This window comes from Acanthochromis polyacanthus, chromosome 3 (genome assembly GCF_021347895.1).
Source record: "Acanthochromis polyacanthus isolate Apoly-LR-REF ecotype Palm Island chromosome 3, KAUST_Apoly_ChrSc, whole genome shotgun sequence".
NCBI lineage: Eukaryota > Metazoa > Chordata > Actinopteri > Pomacentridae > Acanthochromis > Acanthochromis polyacanthus.
The window spans coordinates 6,183,667-6,205,405 of NC_067115.1; the positions used below are offsets into that span (position 1 = coordinate 6,183,667).

A 21,739-nucleotide genomic window follows, 5' to 3' on the forward strand; every position below is an offset into this window, starting at 1 on the left:
CACCAGGCAACTAAAATGGAAATGACTTCTGACTAAACACATTTTTCTCAATACTGTAGCCATAGTTTTCTTTACAGGTCGAACATGCAAAATATATCATTTGAATTTCAAAATATTATGCACTGTTAGCATAATGAAGTCAGCAAATGTATAGCATGGTAAAGATAAGCTACATGGAAAGCATCTAAAATCTAATATTTTATTTTGCATCTTATTTAATTTTTCCTTTTTAATTTATATGCTTATTTGGAATAATCCTTTCTTACTACTACCAGCCTTTGTCTGAGTAAAAGATCTGAGAACTCTAGGAAACAGTTATCTGAGTTTGAAAATATTGGATTGGAAACCTAAACCATGTGCATTCTAGGTATCATCTGTAATGAAGTGAGGAAATATGGAATGTTTTTTTGCAATTTTATCAAGGAAATCTTAAAAATGTATGATGTCAGCTGACTTTTAGACCCCTTGGCTATAAAGTGAGCCTTTGTAACTTTGGCTGAACTGTAGCTGAACAGCACCCATTGTGGCCATAAATATAAAATACAGACTACAGGAATTATAAATGTAGCATACCCTGATCAGCCACAACATTAAAGAGCCCATCTTACAGGCATTTATAGTTTGATAATGCCTGTTTTGGGATCTGAGAGAGAACAGAATATGCTAAAGATTGCGATCATATGTGAGTGGGTGTTATTTAGGGATGTAAGATGCACATCTCTCCTATTTTACGAAGGACTGGATATCATGAGAATACTTTTGTAGTGCCGGTAATGTCCAAGATATTTAAAATGATACAATTACAATTAGAATCTAGATGCCTGATTTAGCTGTTTCATCACGGCCATTAATGACCCAATCAAGTTTTATAGATATTCTGCACAGAATGAAAGTGGATGTTTGCTATATTCAAAGCACCAGATTATGACAGACTGCATATGTTGCCGTTTTGTCTAAAGTCTATGACAGAACAAGGGATGGAAAGGTATTACTCCACTGAAGCACAGCTGTCAAATACTTGGTGAGGGCTTCGATGAACAAGGAAAGGTAGCTCTCTGCTGCGAAAGTCAATTATTCATATGAACTTTTTCACTTCTCTCCATCTTGCTGAAAACACCATATTTGCATTTTTAACACAGGGGTGCACAAGTGAAAAATAATGCACACAATCAATCAAAATACTAATTAAAATCACATTTTTCCGGCTAGAAATTATGCTTTTTTATTTTCTGTCATCCAACTCCTTTCTATCTGATGTCAAGCTCCAAATCCACATTAAGAATGGTGTCTTCAAGGGGTTCTCCACAGACTTCACACTGCAGATCCATAAAGCTGAGGGGCTTATGAGTTACAAAAGAAAATGACAAAAATGAGATAGTAGAGGATGACAGATATTTAGTCCATAAATGACGCCAAACGACAAAAACGCTCGACCCTGCATCTACCAATAATGCTCTATGGCGCCCTCCTGCCAAGTAAACGTCCACATTGTTCAAAATCAATACTCACATTTTGTGACACAAATATATTCTTATATATTTATCTCTCTGACAAACACATAATGCAACTTAAAGGTCCTGTATGCTGGATTTAGTGGCCTCTAGTGGTGAGATTGCAGATGTCAACTAACTGAATACCCTTTGCCACATCCTCCTCTTCCAAGCTGATAGGAGAACCTGTGGCCATCACTGGAACATAAAAACAGAAGAGACCTTCTCTAGAGCCAGCGTGTGGGCTACGGTAGCAACATGCAGGTGCAACATTAGGGGTTTTGCAGAGGAGAACCTGCTCTCTCTTTAGATAAGAAGGGCTCTTTGAAAGGTAATGAAAACACAATGATTCATAGCTACAGGTGACCATAAATACGACATTTCATATCTCCTAACAGAACCCCTAAATCCTCCACGATGGTCCTTTAACACAGACAAGTGTTCACCTCAAGATGAATGTCTGTGCCACTTTTCGCATCAGCACTAGGTGTCACTCTTGTACGCAGTATCCCTGCAGATATTTAATATCACAATGTACAACAGACAGACAGACAGACAGTTTGGAAGACACACCACTGTGCATGCATGCCTTTCTCTGACTTGACATGCTGACAGCTACCTTGTTTTTCTGAACTCTATCTTTCTCCCACAACATGCCTCTACCTGCGCTCTCCGCCTCCTGACAGCTCATGCTAATTCCTGCACTGCGATTTGCCATTTTGTGAGGGGTACTGTGTGCCCACCGCACAATCTGATTGGCTTCTTTGAGGGCCCTGTAGGTTTGAGGGGGAGCGGGTTTCCACTAGTACCACAGGGAGAAAGTGAGAGGTAAACTTAATGACAGAGGTAGCTTAGATGAGAGCAGCTGCAAAGAAGGAAAACAGAGGAAAAGAAAGGACAGAAAGAGGCAGAATGAGATAGAGATATAACAGGGAAGACGAGAGAAAGAAAATTCCCACAGTGCCACAGTGGATCCTGTAAACAGGTAGGTGTTACATACTGAAGCTGCTGCAAGGCAAACAATGCAAGGCTCTCTGCTTGCGTGTCTGGTAAGCTGCTTTCTGAATGTAAACTGATGTCAGACCGATTCTTCATTTTTTGTTTTCTTAGAAACTTTTGTGCACAGAAACGTGTACAAGCATGTGTGTCTATTAGACTGTGTGCTGGTATGTAATCAGTATCTTTTCTCCCTTTGTTGTTGAGACATGAATAATCGCTCTATCGCCTGGTGGCTGAGACAGATCGGCCTACCCCAGTATATCAAGACGCTAGAGAGTGAATATTATGGTTTGGAGGTATGTGAATGTTCAAAACGCCTCTGTGTGTCTTTGTTCGTGTCTCTTCTTTCTGTTTTCTGTGCTCCAATCCTTACTATCTACAGTTTTGCTTTATTTCTGTCCCAATCTCCCTGTTTTTGTTTCTCTGCAGGGTTTGCTGAATGTAACCGATGTAGAGCTGAAGGATGCCGGAATAGAAGATGCAACACACAGGGAAACCATTCTCAATCAGCTTTCAAAACACCGGCTGAGACTGGACCCACACTCTGGTGACACACACTAGCTGCACACAAGCCCACATGCACACAAAGTCTGGACCGTAACTGAAATTGTAAAAAAAAAAAAAATGCTCTTATTATATGTTTATCAAGTAGAAATGTTTTGCATTGGATTGCATCCAAGGTTGCATTACTAAGTGGGTACAACAGTCAAGTGGGCTCCAGAGGACCTGACAGCTTCAGGCTAATGTGAATAAACACATGCTTGTGCAATTTTTTTGAAAAACCGTTGCACTAAACGTTTAGAAGTCGAGCACAACTGGCAGAGAGCAGTATCTGTTGAGATAATTTATGCTGAGCATGACAAACCAGTTTATCAAGTCAAATGTTATGTATTTGTGGTTTTACTCACTGGTTTGGTTTAAACAGAAAACAAACTGACTGTGAACACAGACAAAGGATTGAATGAACGAAGATGCTCAAGTTTATTAATGTACTGCACTGTATATGTGTGTTCTAAGAACACTAATTAAAGGTACAGTTTTTGGGAAATACAGTTTTGTTACTGGAAATAGAGGGGAAACACACAATCTGGCGCCATCCAAAGATACTAATACACTGATTTTGCAACTCTAAAGCCCCTCAAGTTACACGCTGTATCTCATTTATTCCAGCTTCATTTTTAACAGACAGACCTGAGAGTGGTAAGGATCTTCTTTAACTTACAGCAAGAAAACAAATGTTTTCCAAAGTGTCAAACTATTCCTTTAAAATGGAATTTTGTCCTCTCAGGTGTGCAGGTTGTGAAGCGCAGATTGAGCCGAAAGTACTCCCTGGGATCGTCTATGGATCTGGTGAGGCTGTAAAGTTTGCACTGCATAGCATCACAACATAGCAGATGTCTTCTCTAAAATACATGGCCTGTTCAAACAAAAAGTCGCCACTTGGATTTACCTAAGCAAATAGGTAAAAGGCCTCCATTGGATAATTACTGCAGTGATAAATACTTATTTATCTCTAGCTGATGCAGTGAGGAGCTTCTCATTTCTTAAACAACCATGTTGAAAGACAAATCCTGTGGTCATGGAAAGGATGTTAATCTGTCTCAGAAAGGTCAAATTATTGGTCTGCATCAAGTAAAGAAAACAACTAAGGAGATTTCTGAAACTAATAAAATCCAGGTTAAGAACTGTCCAAAGGGACTAAACAGCTGTGTAGCTCTAAGAAAACCACTGATCAGTGAGGCGGCTAATCAGAAAAAAAAAGCTTCCGTTTGTTAGGTAGCATAAAGATTGGACTCTGGAGCAATGGAAGAAGGTCATGTGATCTGATGAGTCCAGATTTAACCTGTTCCTAAGTGATGGGGGCATCAGGGTAAGAAGAGAGGTGGATGAATTGACGCACTCATCATATCTAGTGCCTACCAGGTCAGGTTCAGCAACGTTATGTTCCCAAAGAATGAGGTCAGCTGACTACCTGAAGACACTGAATGACCAGGTTTTTACATCAGTGTAGATTTTCTACCTTGATGGCATGGTCATATTCCAAGATGATGATGCCAGGATTCGTTGGGCTCACACAGAGAATGGATGGTTCAGGGAGCATGAGACGTCATTTTCACACATGGATTGACCTCCACAGAGTCCAGACCTCAGCCCCATTGAGAATCTTTAAGATGTTCTGGAGAAGACTTTGCACAGCAGTCCGACTCTCCCATCATCAATATAGGATCTTGGTAGAAAATTAATGCAACTCTGGACAGAAATAAATGCTGTGACATTGCAGAAGCTTATCGAAACGATGGCACACTAAATGTGTCTTGTTCTCAGAGCGAAAGGTTGTCCAATGAAATATTAGAGTGTGCAGCTTTTTTTTTTTGGATAGGCAGTGTAAAGTTGTCATTTGTAACTCTGTCTGAGGGAGACAAACAGAAGCTCTCAGACCAACACTCTCTACCATTTCCTGTAGGAGAAGCCGAAGGATCTGTTCCGTCAGAGCGTCCTTCCCCGCCTCCAGCGTGCTGACAAAAGACATCGCCTGTCCGCCTCCTGCGGGCACCTCCGCCCCTTGAACGAAGACAACACGATCAGTCAGGACAGCTGTCAGGACAAACGCAGGTAAGCATTGGGAGTTGTATGCATGTCTGTGAAAGAAAGTAACAGTGATTGTGTGACTGAGAGAGAGATCCAATTTCTCCAGGAAGTGTACTTGAGACTGGCTAATAATTAACTTGTACCTCATAAAATCTGTGCCACAGTTTGTAAAGCGAAGCGGACAATTAGCCACCTACCTTGAGGCTGAAAAGAAAATGAATGAAATGGCCTCAGAGATATCAAATAACATGAAGATAAGTTGTGCTACCGGCAAAGAAAACTGCAGTTTTTTTTTGGATGAATAGTACAACAAACAACACACCTTGGGAATTTGATATTTAGGTCATGCTACCTTTAGTGACAGGTCAAGTATTGAATTACAAAGTCCAGTGTGTTTGTAAGCTGTTACACACAAGATGGTTTAATGCCATCTTTGGCAATAAAAGTTCAGTTATTCGAGATCTGATAAAGATGTGGTGCTGAAGGCTTTTAACTTCGATTAGATATTTTAAATAACTTGTCATTCTAGAAACAATATCCAGTTACTGTGGATGATCCACAGACCTTATTTATGAAAAAAAATAGTGATTTTAAAAGGCAAAGCCACAAAGTTACTTTAAAAAGTTCTCAGCCTCAGTGTTACAGAAGAAATATTGTTCTTTCATTATTATCCAACATAGTCCTCTTTAACTTCAATGCACTTGCTCTGCTGATCAAGCTTCGCTATCCCTTTGCAGAAGAAGGCCACATTTTGAACCTCCAGATCAGGGCTGTAAGTAACAAATACCTCCGTTATAAACTGATCAGGTGGTCATTGTTTCTTTCAAGTGTTTGATCTATGAAATGCGCAAATACTGACATACATCCACCACAATTTTCTCAATCAAATTAATCCTCTCTAATCACATTAAGTTATGACATAGGGTAAGAAAATCAACAAATCCTCAGAAAGTAGCAGCAAAAAGGAATGTATACAACTAAATATCCATTTGTTTGTTTGTTTTCCGGATTCCCTCAGAAATTTTTGAGTTACACGTGGGAAAAAGGCACTCGAATGTTTCTACAGAGATGCTTTCTTTGACTCACCTTTAATGTAGGAGTATAAATGTAGGATGACAAATACTGGAACTATTTTTTTTTTGCTCTAAACATGAGGAGATAGTTCTGGCCCGCTGCTCTGATTGGCGGAGACTCGCACACACCTGGTCCCATTAATATTAATGCGCTGCCACAAAACCCACAGGTACTTTTTATTGAGTGACCATGACAGAAAAGTTAGAATTAGTAATTATTTATTTGCATGTACTGTGGATTTGCGTGGCTTTCCCGTACTATAGACTGTATATAAGGATTTAGATCTTTATATACAGTCTATGCATTGTACTGGGATTTGTTGGGCATTTTTACTTTTTGTGTAATAAAAGCTTGGTCCGACTGACATGTCCTAAGAGACTAAATGAGCTCCAGATGTGGGACATACCTGTCTACGTTCTGTATAACCCTGACCGAGGCCAGGTGATGTGTCAGCTCAGCTTGTGTCGGTATCCGAGGAATGCTCCACAGATAGCGGCGTTTCAGCACCGGGGCCCGGGGCGGGGAGGAGGAGAGCTCGGGAGAACCTGTGGGAACTCGTCCGACAGGAGGAGCGGGAGGAGGAAGAGGAGAGGAGAGGAGAGGGGGGCTGGGAGGGACCGCAGCAGAGAAGAACTGAACATTACAACTTCCCAGCTGTTGTTTGCTGTTGTTAACTTTGGACCAAAAAACCGTAAAACATGTCCGGGACGAGCGAGCTGTGAGCCGGACGGTCAGGTAGGGACGGACCGTTGGAGGAGAAAGTTCGTGAAACAACGGACGGCTTCCTTAATTAACGCGAGATGTTCAAATTTGGGACGTTTTTTTTTCTGGCAGTTGATTTAACTTTTGAATTGCAGGATTTTCTAAACCTTTCGCTCCACATGCTAAGTTGTTAAATACCATACTTATCGTCACAGTCGTAAAAATGTCGACAGTGCTTAGCGTTGTTTTGTTGCTACCTGTAGCTTTGCCTGCTAACTCACTACCTGTTGCACAATTCTGAGACACTGGTAACTGTGCAGTTTGAGGACTGTGTGTTCAGTTTAAAAACAAAGGTTAAGACAGTCCTAGTGTTTCATTACACGGAGGAGTACTAGTCGGCTGGTCAGGCTTAATGAAATACACTGAAACATTGCATTTTGTGGCGTCAGGTTACATTTCACAACAGTGGCTTTCCAGCACATTGCACAGGTGTTTCTGCCTGAGCCAACGCCCCTCACAGGATGTTGGACCCTGTTACCTCATAACAAAACCTAAAAGTGTGCTTCAGCCGGATGTCTTTGCATATATGTCAGTGTTTGCTGCTGCTGTAATGAGTTTTTTCACTGTGATTACTAAGTTACAACAGTTTATTAGTTACACCCAGCTAACCTAATATACTTTGATGCAACAGATTTGCAATAAATGCTACCTGAATAGATTATAATTCTGTATTACATGTACAGTATTTTTTTTATCCACCCTGTTTACATAATTTTCAGTCAATTAAAGACTTTATACACTATATGTAAACACACTTAATACTATTCATAATTTTTTGTATGTGGATCACTTTTCTGAGTGTTTGCTGATGCTTTACGCTGCTAGTTGATCAATTCTTCAATAGAAAATTATTAACTGATTAAAGGAAAATTAATTGGAAGCCAGCCATGACTGTGAGGATTCGCTGTTTTGCTTTTCTCTTATGTGTCAGTCGTCGATATCTTTAGGCTTGGACTGTTAGTATGAGAAAACAAGTGAATTTAAATTAATATCATAAGCTTTAAGAAATCCATCCATCTATAAATCAACTATTGTCACTTTTTCCTATTGAGAATCCTAATGGGATCGAACCAATCCCAGCTGACAACAGAGGAGAAGAGACGTACAGAGGCTTTCCTGCCATTTTTATAGACCAAAGATTAATTGATCAATTGAGGAAATAATTGACAAATTATCTAATCATGAAAAAAGCAGCAATTGTAGAGTATGACATAAAACTGAACATTTAAATTTGATATGAAAAGGTGCATTTTAGTGACTTTTTTTAGGCACAGTAAGATTTGCGCTTCCCCAAAATGTTTATGGAAGATTTTCAGAGGACAGTGGAGAAAACTCGCTCATACCATGTCCAGAGCTTGGTCCCACATCCATTCAAGAGGAGTCTGAGGGAGACTGCAGCCTGAAATGTGGAGGCACTGAAGGCCGGTGGTTTGAGTATCACTGAGGATGTGGAGGTCGTGTCCTTGTCATTTTTATCTGGGAAATGGGGAGCTTTACATTCTAGTGTTAAGACTAGTTGGGCATTTTCAAGGCATACTTTTTAGAGTTATATTTGAAGCCAACAGAATAATTAAATCGAGGATTCATTGTACTTCCACTGAAGTTTTAATGAAGGCATCATAGCGATAATGGAGAAGTCTCTGGTTAAACTTCTGTTGTTAATTATGTTGGACACAAGTGATTTTGGGTGAGATGAGGAGGAGGTTCTTAAAAATAATGGCCCCAAATGTTGCGGAAATAATGTTGAACAGCTAAATCAATGAGAAAGGTGTAAAAATGAAACTATTTTTAAAAAGTAAAGTTTTTGTTGTCTTTCGGATGACCTCAATATTCCTATGTTGTTGTGTTTTTGTGATAAGAGGTGACTCAATTATGGATGAATTTGTAATGTAAGAGAGCAAATTTATTCAGTTTATTTTTAAATTACTACTAGGTACATCCAACAAAAGGACCTTTGAGTTGAATCAATGCCTCTATAAACTCTAAAATAAAATGATTGTGACTTTTATGCTTTCAGGATTTGTCGCACGGCTCCTGAATAAACTTTAAGCTTCATGCGCTTCATTAACTGGTGTAACTGAAAGTCCTAAAATATGGGTATTTGTTTCGTTTTTGTGGATATTAATAGAGATGTCTGGGGTAAACGTAGGTTAAACAAGGAGCCCTCACATCACTGAGCATATCCCTCCAGCTATCTCTGAACACATGACTTGCTTAATGTTATTTACTTGTATTTACACAGACTGGCAGGCACAGATGTAGACCGTCTACAATTGGTAGCTGTTCATATGATCGCTGGGAGTTATTTTGTTCAGCTGCTGTAAATTCTCTGAGCTCTTCATCTGTGAGCCTTGTGTTTACAGAGGCAGGAAGGTGGACGCTTTGGGAGGAAGGAAGGAAGAAAATGAGGCAGGCTATTAAAAGTCTGTCAGTTTTTCTGGTGTTAATGACAGACCCAGACCTTGGCCTTCCATCCTTACACTGTTTGTGTTCCGAGTAAAAACATGGCAGCATCATCTTTTGTTCTCTGGGGTTTTGTAGCTTCAAATCATCTTTTTCGCTCTTGTTTTTCAGCAAGAGGAGGAGCATCAGCGCATACCTCAGCCAGTTGAAGGTAAGAGGTTAAGCAAACGTCCTCTGTGTCTCTCACTTGTTTTCTTTTGCTGCCTTGTTTTTCTTTATGCTATCCTTCAAAGCCTTCCTCATACAAAATTGGAGCCCGGAAAAGAAGCAGTGTAACTATGGGATGATGCTGTGTGTGTTGTAGGTGTTTGGTGGTCGGAGAGAGATGGACTCGCTGAAGAAGGAGCTGGAAGAGGAGCTGAAACTCAGCACTGAGGACCCGAGGAGCCACGCATGGTACCACGGACCGCTGAGCCGAGAGGTACACACATCATACTGTGTTTACACCTAATTATTTGTTATACATACATCTTCAATGAATAGGTTTACTCTTATTTGGGAAAAATACTTTTTGCTGTCTTGAAATTAGAATAATCCATCTCTGATGTCTGTACAATGTAAATATGATGTAGTCACAGCCAACACATGGGTAGCTTAGCTTAGCATAAAGACTGAGCAACGGGACACATGTGGTCTAGCTCTGTTCAAAGGATAACAAAATCTACCTATCAAGACTTAAAAAGATCCCAAAAAATCACTTGTTGGAGCCTCATATTCACCTCGAAGTTGCCAAGCAAACAATAAGGACACAAAGTGGTCACCTCTCTTGACCAAGAAATAGCCTGGCACATAACACTTTGTCATTTTGTTGTTCTTACATTTGGATGAGTGTTGGTTGGTACACCTCCCTTTAAACTTATCAGTGTAATTCAACAGAGAGGCTGTAGATTTGATGAATTTCTATTATTTGATCCACTCTGTTTATATCAAAGGATGTTGGATATATAACAGAAAGTCTCTCTGTTGTGTAAAATGAAATACAGTTCAACAGCAAAATTTACAAATTGCATCTTACACAGTAATGATACAGCCTACTCACACCTCTTTAAAACATTTTCAAAAACTGAACTTTATGGGACAAGATTTATTGTATTCTACTGTATTGACTTTAGATACATGTACCCAACCGACAACTTAGTGTATCTAGCACATGGATATGAAAGTAGTGTCAATCTCATCTAACTGTCAACAAGAAGCAAAGTAAGTATTAATTGTCAAAATGTTAAGCTGTTTGCTTTAACTTCCAGCTGACCGAGTTTGCCTTTTGACTTCTCTCCAGGCTGCAGAGACTCTGTTTGAGAGGGACGGAGACTTCCTGGTCCGAGACTCAAGCTCTTCCCCTGGTGACTACGTTTTGAGCTGCTTTTGGAAAGATGGCCCGCTGCACTTTAAGATCATACGAGTGGTCCTTCGTCCCAAAATGGTACGGTTTGTCATGTGCAACAGGTGATGGGTTTGATTAATTATTGTTAAAATCATTTATTACACAACAGTGCCAAGGTTTGCTGTTTCTTTTCCAAATTAGTTGAAACTCTGTGTTTTTTTAGTGTTGGTTTATTGATTTTTATTGGACAAATGCTTTATATTGTGAGATATTTTCAGTGCTGTCCACCTCAGGTATGTAAATGGTGTCCAAAGTATCTAACAAAAACAAAAAATGTCCAGTGTAACAGCACCATCAACTAAATCGATAGCTCTCTGGATTTTGGCCTGGGTTTGTTGCACTGCTGTTATGTTAGATATCATTAGACAATCTGATTAAACTTGCATATCATGCCTTTTAATAGTTGTCATATGATATGATTGGCATGATTTATAACCAAACAAAACCAAGGTTTTTCCTTGATTTGTCATCAAACCAAAAAACAACTATTTGTTGAGCAATCACTCAACTACTCGAGGTTGCTCTGTTGTTTGTCAGCTGTAGTCTGCTCTGATTCACAGCCATTACAGTAATGGATCCCAACCAGAACCCAGAGTTGGTACAAAAGAATATATCAAAATGTCCATTAAAAATTCAATTCACACCCAGAGTATATTCCACCTCCCTGTCCATAATGTTCTAAACACTGCATGAACGACATGTTTCACCACTCTCGTAGCTCTCCAAGAAAAGAAATGTGTAATTATGTGACAAACTGATGGTTGTTTGGGACATACTGAGGATGCAGATAAAAATGAGGAAGTGGGTTATGCTTCTGCAGCGGTTTGAGAGTGTTTTTTTTCCTGTTTCTTTGGCTCACAACTGAAATAACTTATAATAACCAAACTGACCTCTGCTGAGCTGCAAGCTACAGTAGCCACCTTTCTATAGTCTTTGGGGTATTCTTTTTTTTTTACTGTTCCTTTAAAGCCACTGCTTGTTACATTATGCGTGTGCCTCCATCTGTGCAACAGGGCTACTCTCGGGAGCTGTTCCAGTTTGAGGAGGATCGCTTTGACAACGTTCCCGCTCTGATCCGATTCTACGTGGGCGGACGTCGGCCCATCTCCCAGGCTTCAGGCGCTGTGATCTTTCACCCAATCACACGGACCCTTCCTCTGCGTGTCATCAGTGAGCAACATGCAAAGCCCACCAGCAGCAGCTGCAGAGGTGCAGAGGGAGTGAAAGCGACCGGACACAACAAGAGACGCAGCTTCAGCTCCAACCACACTGACACACTGCAGGTCATCAATCCACTGCTAAGGTGGGAACAAATGTAGTACGGTGCACATACACAGAGCTGGAACATAATTCATGTAGTCAAACATATGAATAAACATACTGCCAAACTTTGTTTTATTTCTGACAGGAGTGGAAGTCAGCCTGCTAACTTGGAGAATGTGGGACGGAGGCCTTCACTTCAGTCGGCACAGTCCGACAGCAACCTACGAACTGGTACATTATTATAACCATGTAACCTATGTATAAAGCTGCATCTCACCCTTAACCTCTAATGTCCACTGGGTGCAGCAGTGCTGCTTTCCAGCTCCGTCGTGGCTGCTGGGCACAATGCCAGTGTCCACTACACGTGTAAACAGAGCAGCTCATATGCTGCTATCATATACTGAGATATACTGTAACTCAGTTGTGGTAGTTTCTCCAAATATGGCACAAAAGTTCATTTGGACAAATGTACTGGATTTTGGTGGTCCAAGGATAAAATGATTAAATGGTGACACTTCGGATCCAGACTGTCTTGTTTGAGCAGTCATGGATGTAAAGTGCAACTTAAGTGGTTGGTGGAGAAAAACAGCTGTGCAGGCACAGAACTGGCAGACACAAAGAAAATAGGGAATACTGGTTATATTTTACTAACGGAAACAAAGCAGATGCAGAAAAACTGCGAGGAAGAACAAAACCAACTGGCTATCCAACAATCGAAACTCAACATACAAATTTATCAAAACAGAAATATCAAAAAATCATCAAAGGGGCATTACAGACACAAGCGGGGGTAAAACGATGAGGGAAAGGACTGAACTGAGGCAAACTGAACCAACTAAAACTGAGAGGTCATCACTAAACCTACGAAATCTAAAGATAAACTTAACAGGACGAGAACAATGGAAAACCGATCTGAATACAATAAGACACACTAACCAAACAGGGAATACTCACAAAGGGGGAACAAAAACTGACTAGGAAGCAGGGTCAGGGAGTCCAGAAACAGAATGAAAGCTGGGACAGAGGAGGGTAGAGGACAAGCTAGCAGAGGCAAGAATCTGGGGAGAGTACTGAGTCCAAGTGAGGGGAAAAGAATCCAAAAGAGATCAACAGAGTCCATGACAGGGTGTGAGTCTTTGAAGACATGTGGGCCGATGATCCGGCAGGGAACGAATGCAAGCACAGAGCGTAAATAGCTGGAGGTGAGGTGGAGAACAGGTGAGTTGAGTTCAGCTGATTACACTCACTGCAGTAATCAGCAGGTAGAGTGCAGAGAAATCAGGAGGACGAGTGACAGAGAGAGAGAGAGAGACATGACGGACAGAGGGAGCCAAAAAGACAGGGCAAAACAGAAACAGATCAGGAACCAAGGGAAAAAGGAGGGGAAAAAAAGGAAGAAGGAGGAAGAAGGGCCGGGGCAGGAGCAGGATCCTAACAGAGGCAGTAATCCTGGTTGTTCTCTTTAACTTGCCTGGTCCTCTCATGTTGTTGTAGCCCACTTGTCTGATGTCTGAAATTCACATGAGAATATACACTACCATTCAAAAGTTTGGGGGTCACTTAGAAATGTCCTTATTTTTGAAAGAAAAGCATTTTTTTTCAACGAAGATAAATTAATCAGAAATCCAGTCTAGACATCGTTAATGTGGTAAATGACTATTCTAGCTGGAAACGTCTGATTTTTAATGGAATATCTCCATAGGGGTACAGAGGAACATTTCCAGCAACCATCACTCCTGTGTTCTAATGCTATGTTTTGGTAGCTAATTATTTCGAAAGGCTAATTGATGATTAGAAAAGTGTGAATTTGCATGGAAAACATGAAATCGCCTGGGTGACCTCAAACTTTTGAACGATGGTGTACGTAAATACAAACATTGCAGACAAAATAGGCACAATTTGATTTTTCAGTTTGTCTGTATGTAGGCACAGTAAATCAAAGGCGGATGAAGGAATAGTTTTTCTTCGGCTAATGTGAACACATACAAAACTAGTAGACAGCACAGCCACAGAGGATTTTTTTTGCCGCATTGATATGGAATTAAAGTATTCTAGCAGGCCTTTGAGTAAAACTGTGTATGTGAAAAAGTTGTGTCAAACCTTTTGTGGCTCCACAGAGAGCTGCACAAACTTGGCTAAATGACAGTTTTGGTTGAAGACTACATGTTTTAAAACGTGGGGTGGAAAAGAAAACCAGGGGGTTTGAAGTTAGCTGGAATCGAGTTTTCCAGCCTTCTGTTCCCTTTTTCACATTTCTGCTTGCGGCTAGGGGCTCACAGCAACATTAACCACTACTAGCTTTACACAGCAGAAAATTTCTGCGGCAGGTTTTGACAGGAAAGAAGAATGTATGGAAATATGAAGACGATAAGTTATGTTCTAATGTCCTGATGTGTCTACGATGGATCTGACCATTTGATAGAAGTGCAGCAGTAAATTTGCTGAGTAGTGTCAAAAATACAAATATATTGGTAAAACAGTTCTCTTAAAAGTTGAAATGCAGCTGCTTTAAGATGCTCTGCATTTAAAACACTTGCAGTGGACATTCAAGCCTCAATAGAGACCTGACAGAAGGATATGTTTTTTTTTTTAAGGGAGTCAGTGGGGGAGAGAAGATGTTTGGTGACTAAGTGCTCTCAGAGGCGTACTTACTCACAGGATGGAGGTCAGGCAGTTTTTTGAAGACAAACGGATTCTGTTTACTGAGTTAGGTAACTTATCTGGATGAGGGATAGAAATTTGGTAGGGGCTTTGCTAGAGTCACATCCCTACATCAGCTGGTACGAGCTTGTTGGTTCGTCGTATGCGAGTTTGCCGATAAGTAACAAGAAACTGGATGTCAGTGGTAAAGTCTATTTTCATCTTGCCACTGCTTCTGTTCTTCATCCAGGTGTTCCAAAGAACCCTCCATCAGAAGACACCGGCCCCGCCCCCATCTCCCCGGTGTTTCGCACAGGCAGCGAACCCCTGCTGAGTCCACGGCCACGACACGCACGCCCTCCCCATCCCGGTAACACATGTAAACATGAGCACGTGTTCCGCTTCTTCTCACCCAAGACACACAGCTCTGAACTCCCGTCTCTGTGCCTGCAGGTGGTGGTGTAACTTTGCGAGGTTCAGATGGGCAGTTGCACTCCAGAGCTCCTCCTAAGCCTCTCAGGGTCTCTGCTGTTTTCCCCAACGCTACGCCTCCCCCACCCACAGACTCAGACGAAGACCCCTCGTCTTTCTATGATGAGCTGGTCATCCAGGTAAAAAATTCTCACTGCTCGTCTTACTGTTACTGCCTTTTCTGTTTGGGGAAATGAGGACGCCCTTACTAGGTAACAATAAATCCTCCATGGAGCATTCGTGTCCACTTCTTCTTCAGCTGCCTCAGTCTCGGCGGAAGGGCCATGTGGACCGGCTGCGTGCGGAGGAGAAGTGGCAGAGCCGTGCCCGCCTCACAGAGACTTCCTTTGGATTTTTGGAGGCTCAGAAGAGCGACGCATCATCACAGCTGCCGTTTGACAAAGAGCTCCAGAGGAAGGCAGCAGAGGAAGTGGAGGACTGGCATTTTGAACGGCCACATGTTTGTATAAATAATATTTGCTTTTCAGTTTGTAGTTTTTGCATTTGCTTCTGTTCTGAGTAGATGTGGAGGTCAAGGGCCATGCCAGCTTCTTAACTGTAAGCCATGTACCGTGGCTTACCGTTCAGAAGTTTGGGGTTCACTTAGAAATGTCCTTATTTTTGAAAGAAAAGCATTTTTTTCATTGAAGATAAATTACTCAGAAGTCCAGTCTTGACATTGTTAATGTGGTAAATGACTATTCTAGCTGGAAACGTCTGATTTTTTAATAGAATATCTGCATGGGATACAGAGAAACATTTCCAGCAACCATCACTCCTGTGTTCTAATGCTACATTCTAATTGAGTTTCATATGAACAGAATGTAAAATATAAGTGATTTGTAACTTGCAGTTACTACTTGTATGATTCTTAAACAGTATCAGATATGATTTACAGAATTGTAGTTATTATCCTAAGATTTCCCTCCATTTTAAAAGTGGTAAAACTTATCAGTCTTGTGATCTGTAACCACTGCAGTGGAGGAGACTTTCCAACTTTTGAGGGAATTTATTCAATTAACAACTTTGTGAAATATGTTGAAAAAATGCTCAGTAATGTGTAGTAACATGCTACCATCTCTACCACAGATGGAGTCAGGGTCGTGTTTCCAGCTGGATCAGTTTGAGTCACTGCTGTTACCCGAGAACAATCGACCTCTGGAGCCCAGCGTCCTGCTTTCAGTCAAAGAGGTCTTCAACCGTTCAGACCCCAAAACCACCGCTCTGCACATGCTTAGTGTCGACTGCCAGGTACCCCACAACGATCTAACCTAACTCAGCAGCTCCTTAAATCACTATATGTTTTATTACCTCCGCCAAGGAGGTTATGTGACACCCGGCGTTTGTGTGTCTGTCTGTCTGTCTGTCTGTTAGAAAGATAACTCAAAAACGCCTGGGCAGATTCACATGAAATTTTGAGGGGATGTAGACTATGGTAAGACGAAGAGCTGATTTAATTTTGGTGGCAATCCGGAAAGGATCCTGGATTCTGGATCACTTTGAATTTTTTAGTATGTGGTCCAAAATATGACAAAAACATCATAGGTTAGTATGTCGTCCAAAAAATTGGCGCAAGGTGTCCAGATAGCTCAACTGGTTAAGAAGGTGATTTGTAAACAGAACTGTGTTAGAGATGCAGGTTTGATTCCAGCTTGTGATCCTTTACTGCATGGGTTTCCTGTTTTCTTCTCTATCCTTGGCGGAGGTCTGCGCTCTGAGTGCTTTTCTAGTTTTGGTTTGTGCATATACCTGGTAACTGCAAAACAGCTTTGTGCAACATCCAAAAATCAAAAGCTATCATAACTATAACTGCATTTTTTAATCTCAAGAAATTTGATAAATAGCTTGTGTGTTTACATTTGTAAGATAAAATGAGGAAATTTTACTTTTACCTTTCACATAATTCCAAAATTTCAACTTGAGTACTTGGATAAACACGAGCTTTGGATTGCAGTCACATGTTCTCAGTAAACTCAGTAGTTTGAATGAAGCGGCTTCAGTGAGCTGGATGTAACATCTGACTGGCCGCTGATTTATCTTTTTTGTGGTGCTGCAGGTAGCACGCATCGTCGGGGTGACTGATGAGCAGAAGAGGCTGATGGGAGTTGACTCGGGGCTGGAGCTTGTCACTCTGCCACATGGGCACCAGTTACGAGAGGATTTGTTAGAGCGGTACATGCAGCTGTCACACTTTGTACTTCACAATAATGCTTTCGCTCATATTACAACAAACATGATTTCCCACTTGTCCCTTGTGACATCTAGCCATGCAGACACAGTGTCCTTGGTTTAATTTGTGGATAAAAGACAGGAAATGCTGCACTATTTCTCTGGTATACAATATTCCTGTGCATTACCCAGTGGGACACTGTAGACAGAAGTGCTTACTCTGTTTATTGGGGTGGACACTTTCTGGGTGGCCAGATACCACCAGAAGGAAGAAATAAAATGTCCCTCAGCAATGACCTTATTTAATCTTCTGTCCACTCACACATCCTCTAATCCATTAATCTTTAATCTTTTTTTTAGGCATCATCTAATAGCACTGGGAGTCGCAGTAGACATTCTGGGCTGCACGGGGACTGTGAGCCAGAGAGCAACAGTTTTACACAAAATAATCGTGTTGGCTCAGGCCCTGAAAGAACACGCCCACGACCTCTACTCCTTCTCAGCAGTGATGAAGGCTCTGGAGATGCCTCAGGTGGGGTACTCACCTGAGCACTTACCAGAATTCTGCAAAACGAAGGCCTGTTTAAGGTTCTTCGCACATATTGTCTACTTGTGTCTGTGCAGATCGTGCGACTGGAGATGACGTGGCGAGCGCTGAGGAGGAACCACACAGAGAGCGCAGTGTTATTTGAGAAGAAGCTCAAACCCTTTATGAACTCGCTGAATGAAGGAGATGGTAAGTGGTGGTGTTGAGGACACACATCACATTCATCCTGCAGATGCTTTCCTCCTCTGCGATTAGAGATGCATCGACATATAATGTCAGGGCCACGAAGGATACAATTTACAGCAGAAGTGTGTCCAACCCTGAACAATCTTATGTAAATGTGAAATGACTTTATAACCTCACAGTAATTGCATTACCTCTAAGTTAAACAGTCGAGTATTTGTTCTTGTATGAAATTAAACAGCTTAGATTTACTATAATAAAAATACAGGCTCGCAGTAGGAGCTCAGTGCCACAGGAGTCAGAACACTTTTAATTACAGAGATTCAAATCTTTAATACCTTTCAACACTTAATATATCCACCTTTTACTTTGGAAGCCAAACTCAATCCTCCTCAGAGAACACCAAACCTGAGGAGAGATGTTCTGTCATTATTCAGAGGCAAAATTTTTCATCTGCTCTTTGCTGAAGGATTTGTGTTGCTCTTTTTTTTTTAAATACCACAAAAATGTTTAATTGGATTTAGGCAACATGCCCAGTCACTTCATAGTTTTCACCTTTCCTTCTTTCGGAACTCGTGTGATTTTGGCAGAATTCTTCGGATAGTTATCACGCTGGAATATTCCTCTTCTGCCAAGATTCTCCACACACATACTCATTGACTGTTCAGCTTAGAAATAATGAACCATTAAGAGGTGAATGATAAATAATATTGTACAGGGGGATTACTGGCTTCTGATAAACATCTGTTTCTTGTGGCTGGTACACAACCACTGATCTTACAAATGAAAAAAAATGTGGAGATCTACACCATTGGATAATATTTATCACCAGTGGAATTAATTCATTAATTTAGTGTAAACCTGCTTGTAATTTCCTTTTTTTAAATATAGGCTGCAAAAACCAATAGAGTAGCTTCACAGTGTTTAGGTTACTATTTCTACCTAAAAACCTTGACTTGATGACCTGGCTAATAGTCTCAGTCTCTACCAGGACAGTTTAAGATCATTTAAGTTTAAGAGCTCATTAGGCTCAACCGTTTCATGTAATTAGAGATGTACTCGAGGCAGTTTATCAAACTTTGCGCTGCTCCCTCTGGAGCCACGAAAGGCTTCACACATCTTTTTTTTTTATATATATATGCACTCATACTCTATACCTTCAACAAACACTCACTGATGGATGAAACACCTGCAGTCTGATGGATGGTGTGTGTTCATGCATTTGTAGATTCTGTCGTCCAGGGTCCCATAGCCATGCCACACCTGGTTCCTCTGCTGATGCTGATGGAGGGTGAAGACCCAGTGGAGAACAGTGAGCGAGGCTGTCAGCTCCTCTACGATGTCCTCCAATCAGCTCGCAGCGCCGCGTTGCACGCCAAAGATTATCAGCAGCACGCACGCTCTCTGCTTACAGGTACACACATCATCTACAAAATGTAAAAACCTTAACAATGCCAGTAATAGTACCGAGAGAAGTACAACAAATAGAAAATGTTCTTACTGCTGCCAGCGTCAGCAGAGCAGTGCTGTACTGAGATAAAAACAAAGACGGAGTGGCTTGACATGAAGTGTTATTTGTGCTACAAAATGTCTTTCTAAAGCAAAGTGGACCATGACTGTGTGTAAATACATGGAGGGAGTTATGATGGGATAGTCAGGGAGAAGTACAAGAGAATATCCACCGATCAGAAGGCGCAGCGAAGAACACCGACCGTCTAATAACAATGCAGTTTTCTGTTGATGTTATTTTGTGCTGCTTTGACTCGCACCTACAGACATAATCTTGTATCTAGTGCAGCTCATCGTCCACTGAAAAAAGTGAATGTTTTCCCTGGACAGCAACTTGCATAAAGACCTTGAAGCTGCTGTTGTAGTGACAGAGTTTTCTGGCAACAGCTGAGACACAAATTCACAGAATGTTGAACCTACAATTGGCCAGCTGACGACAATGATTAAATACCCATTTTACATACCGGTAAGTTTGTACTGTTCTGGTAGACGTGGTGGGAGGCATTATGCTTTCTAACTGTTCATCAGTCCATTTGTTCCATCGTCATGAACACAGTATAAACACATTGAGGGAATTTATTCAAATTTAGTTCAGATGTTCATCCAGTGGACAAAACAGACGAGCTGATTAGACTTTGGTGGTCAGACGTCATTGTGACTAAAGATGTTTTAGGTCATAACTCATGAATTCACGCAGTAATTATGACAAGATCTATAAACAAAATGAAGTGATGACATCTTATATCCATAAGGTCAAAGGCAACCTTCACTTTGACATCAGAATTTTCAGCACAAACACTTTTTTTGGCCATTATTTAATGCCATAAGATTGTGTCCATATTTCACATTTGGCTGGATTCTGAATTTGTGACAATATTCCTGTGGGAACCACCTACTAAATTCCTTCAAAGTCTTTACTATGAATAATATACAAGTCTGGACAGACATGGATGGAAACTGCAGTTTGAGTGGTTGGAAGAAGTGTACACCCACAAGGCATTTAAGAATTCTACTTTATGAATCATTCAGATAAAGACACCAAACCGTAATTCTTAAGTAAGCAAAACAAGTGTTTTCTGAAGTCTGAGAAAACTGATGAATGCAACAGATTGCTCCCACACGCTCTGCATAAATGCATTCATATGAGGAGTTTTTTGCCTGGGGCCCATTGTGAGTCAGAGTAAACACAGGCTGGAGCAGGAAGTAGGGAAGTCTAAAGTATTATACTGAAAACAGTGAACATTGTGAAACTGATGTGAAGTGATATCACAGGTGGTGTCTGATGAAACGTCCGTCACACTGTCTCTGCAGGAGGCTGGGAGTCAGTCCCCGAGCTGCTGGAGGCTTTCCGGACAGAGTTTGCCCTGCGGCTGTTCTGGGGTCAGCTGGGGGCAGCGGCCGAGAGACAGGAGCGCTATGAGAAGTTTGACAAGATTCTTTGTGTCCTCTCAGATAAACTGGAACCGGTGGAGATCACCCCACAACAACCTGACGCTCTAAGCTGAGCCTCGGGGCCCGTTTCAGTAAGTGGAAGGTGAAGTCAGCGCTTTCTTCACGAGAGGAAAGTAGAGCAAAGCTGACAGAATGATGCTTTTAGACGAGCCTCGTGTGTTGTCGTAAAGGAAGAGATCTCAGCCATGAGATCAGACACACACACAGTGACTGTATGTTGAGATTGTCAAACAACAACTTGACATAGCTTGTAAATAAAATGAATTCTAAATGGAATGTGTGGGCAGGCCTTCACTGTGAAATGGGCTGCTTTGGAAGCATTTTCCTTTTTCAGGAAGACTACAATTGTTTACCAAAAAACTCGCATCTATTTACATCACAAATTGTGTGCTCAGTGTTTTAGCAATTCAAACCACTTGTTTGATACTTGACATTCCAATGGACCAGCATTATTACACATTAGTCAAACGGAGCTCTTAGCCTAAGGCGCCTCATCTTTTAACTGCTGTTGTAGTAAACCACACTGGAAACTGTGTTTGTAATGCAATAAATAGTGTTCAATTTGTGTTGGTAGTTTATGCATGTATTGTTTTAAAAAAATTACACCGTAAAGAAGCAAAAAAAAAAGACAAGTATTTTTTTTCCTTTTCATTTTATGATACACGTAAATACATTTTCTTTTACAAATGGATCATACAATAATACCCCTTAAATGTTGAGAAAACATTTACTTGTGCAGGACAG

General features: G+C 41.0%; 1 protein-coding gene across 1 annotated transcript; it reads left to right on the forward strand.

The window, feature by feature from the left end:
• The first annotated feature begins 2,110 nt into the window (after positions 1 to 2,110).
• On the forward strand, positions 2,111 to 21,561 carry sh2d3a (SH2 domain containing 3A). Its single transcript, XM_051945548.1, has 20 exons — positions 2,111 to 2,475; positions 2,694 to 2,785; positions 2,919 to 3,036; positions 3,660 to 3,689; positions 3,778 to 3,839; positions 4,954 to 5,102; positions 9,489 to 9,528; positions 9,682 to 9,798; positions 10,657 to 10,800; positions 11,775 to 12,064; positions 12,170 to 12,255; positions 14,915 to 15,034; positions 15,118 to 15,275; positions 15,395 to 15,595; positions 16,225 to 16,386; positions 17,192 to 17,307; positions 17,665 to 17,836; positions 17,929 to 18,040; positions 19,263 to 19,448; positions 20,855 to 21,561. The coding sequence occupies exons 2-20, from the start codon at positions 2,696 to 2,698 to the stop codon at positions 21,046 to 21,048; spliced, it is 2,547 nt and encodes an 848-aa protein (XP_051801508.1). The 5' UTR covers positions 2,111 to 2,475; positions 2,694 to 2,695; the 3' UTR covers positions 21,049 to 21,561.
• The last annotated feature ends 178 nt before the right edge of the window (positions 21,562 to 21,739 follow it).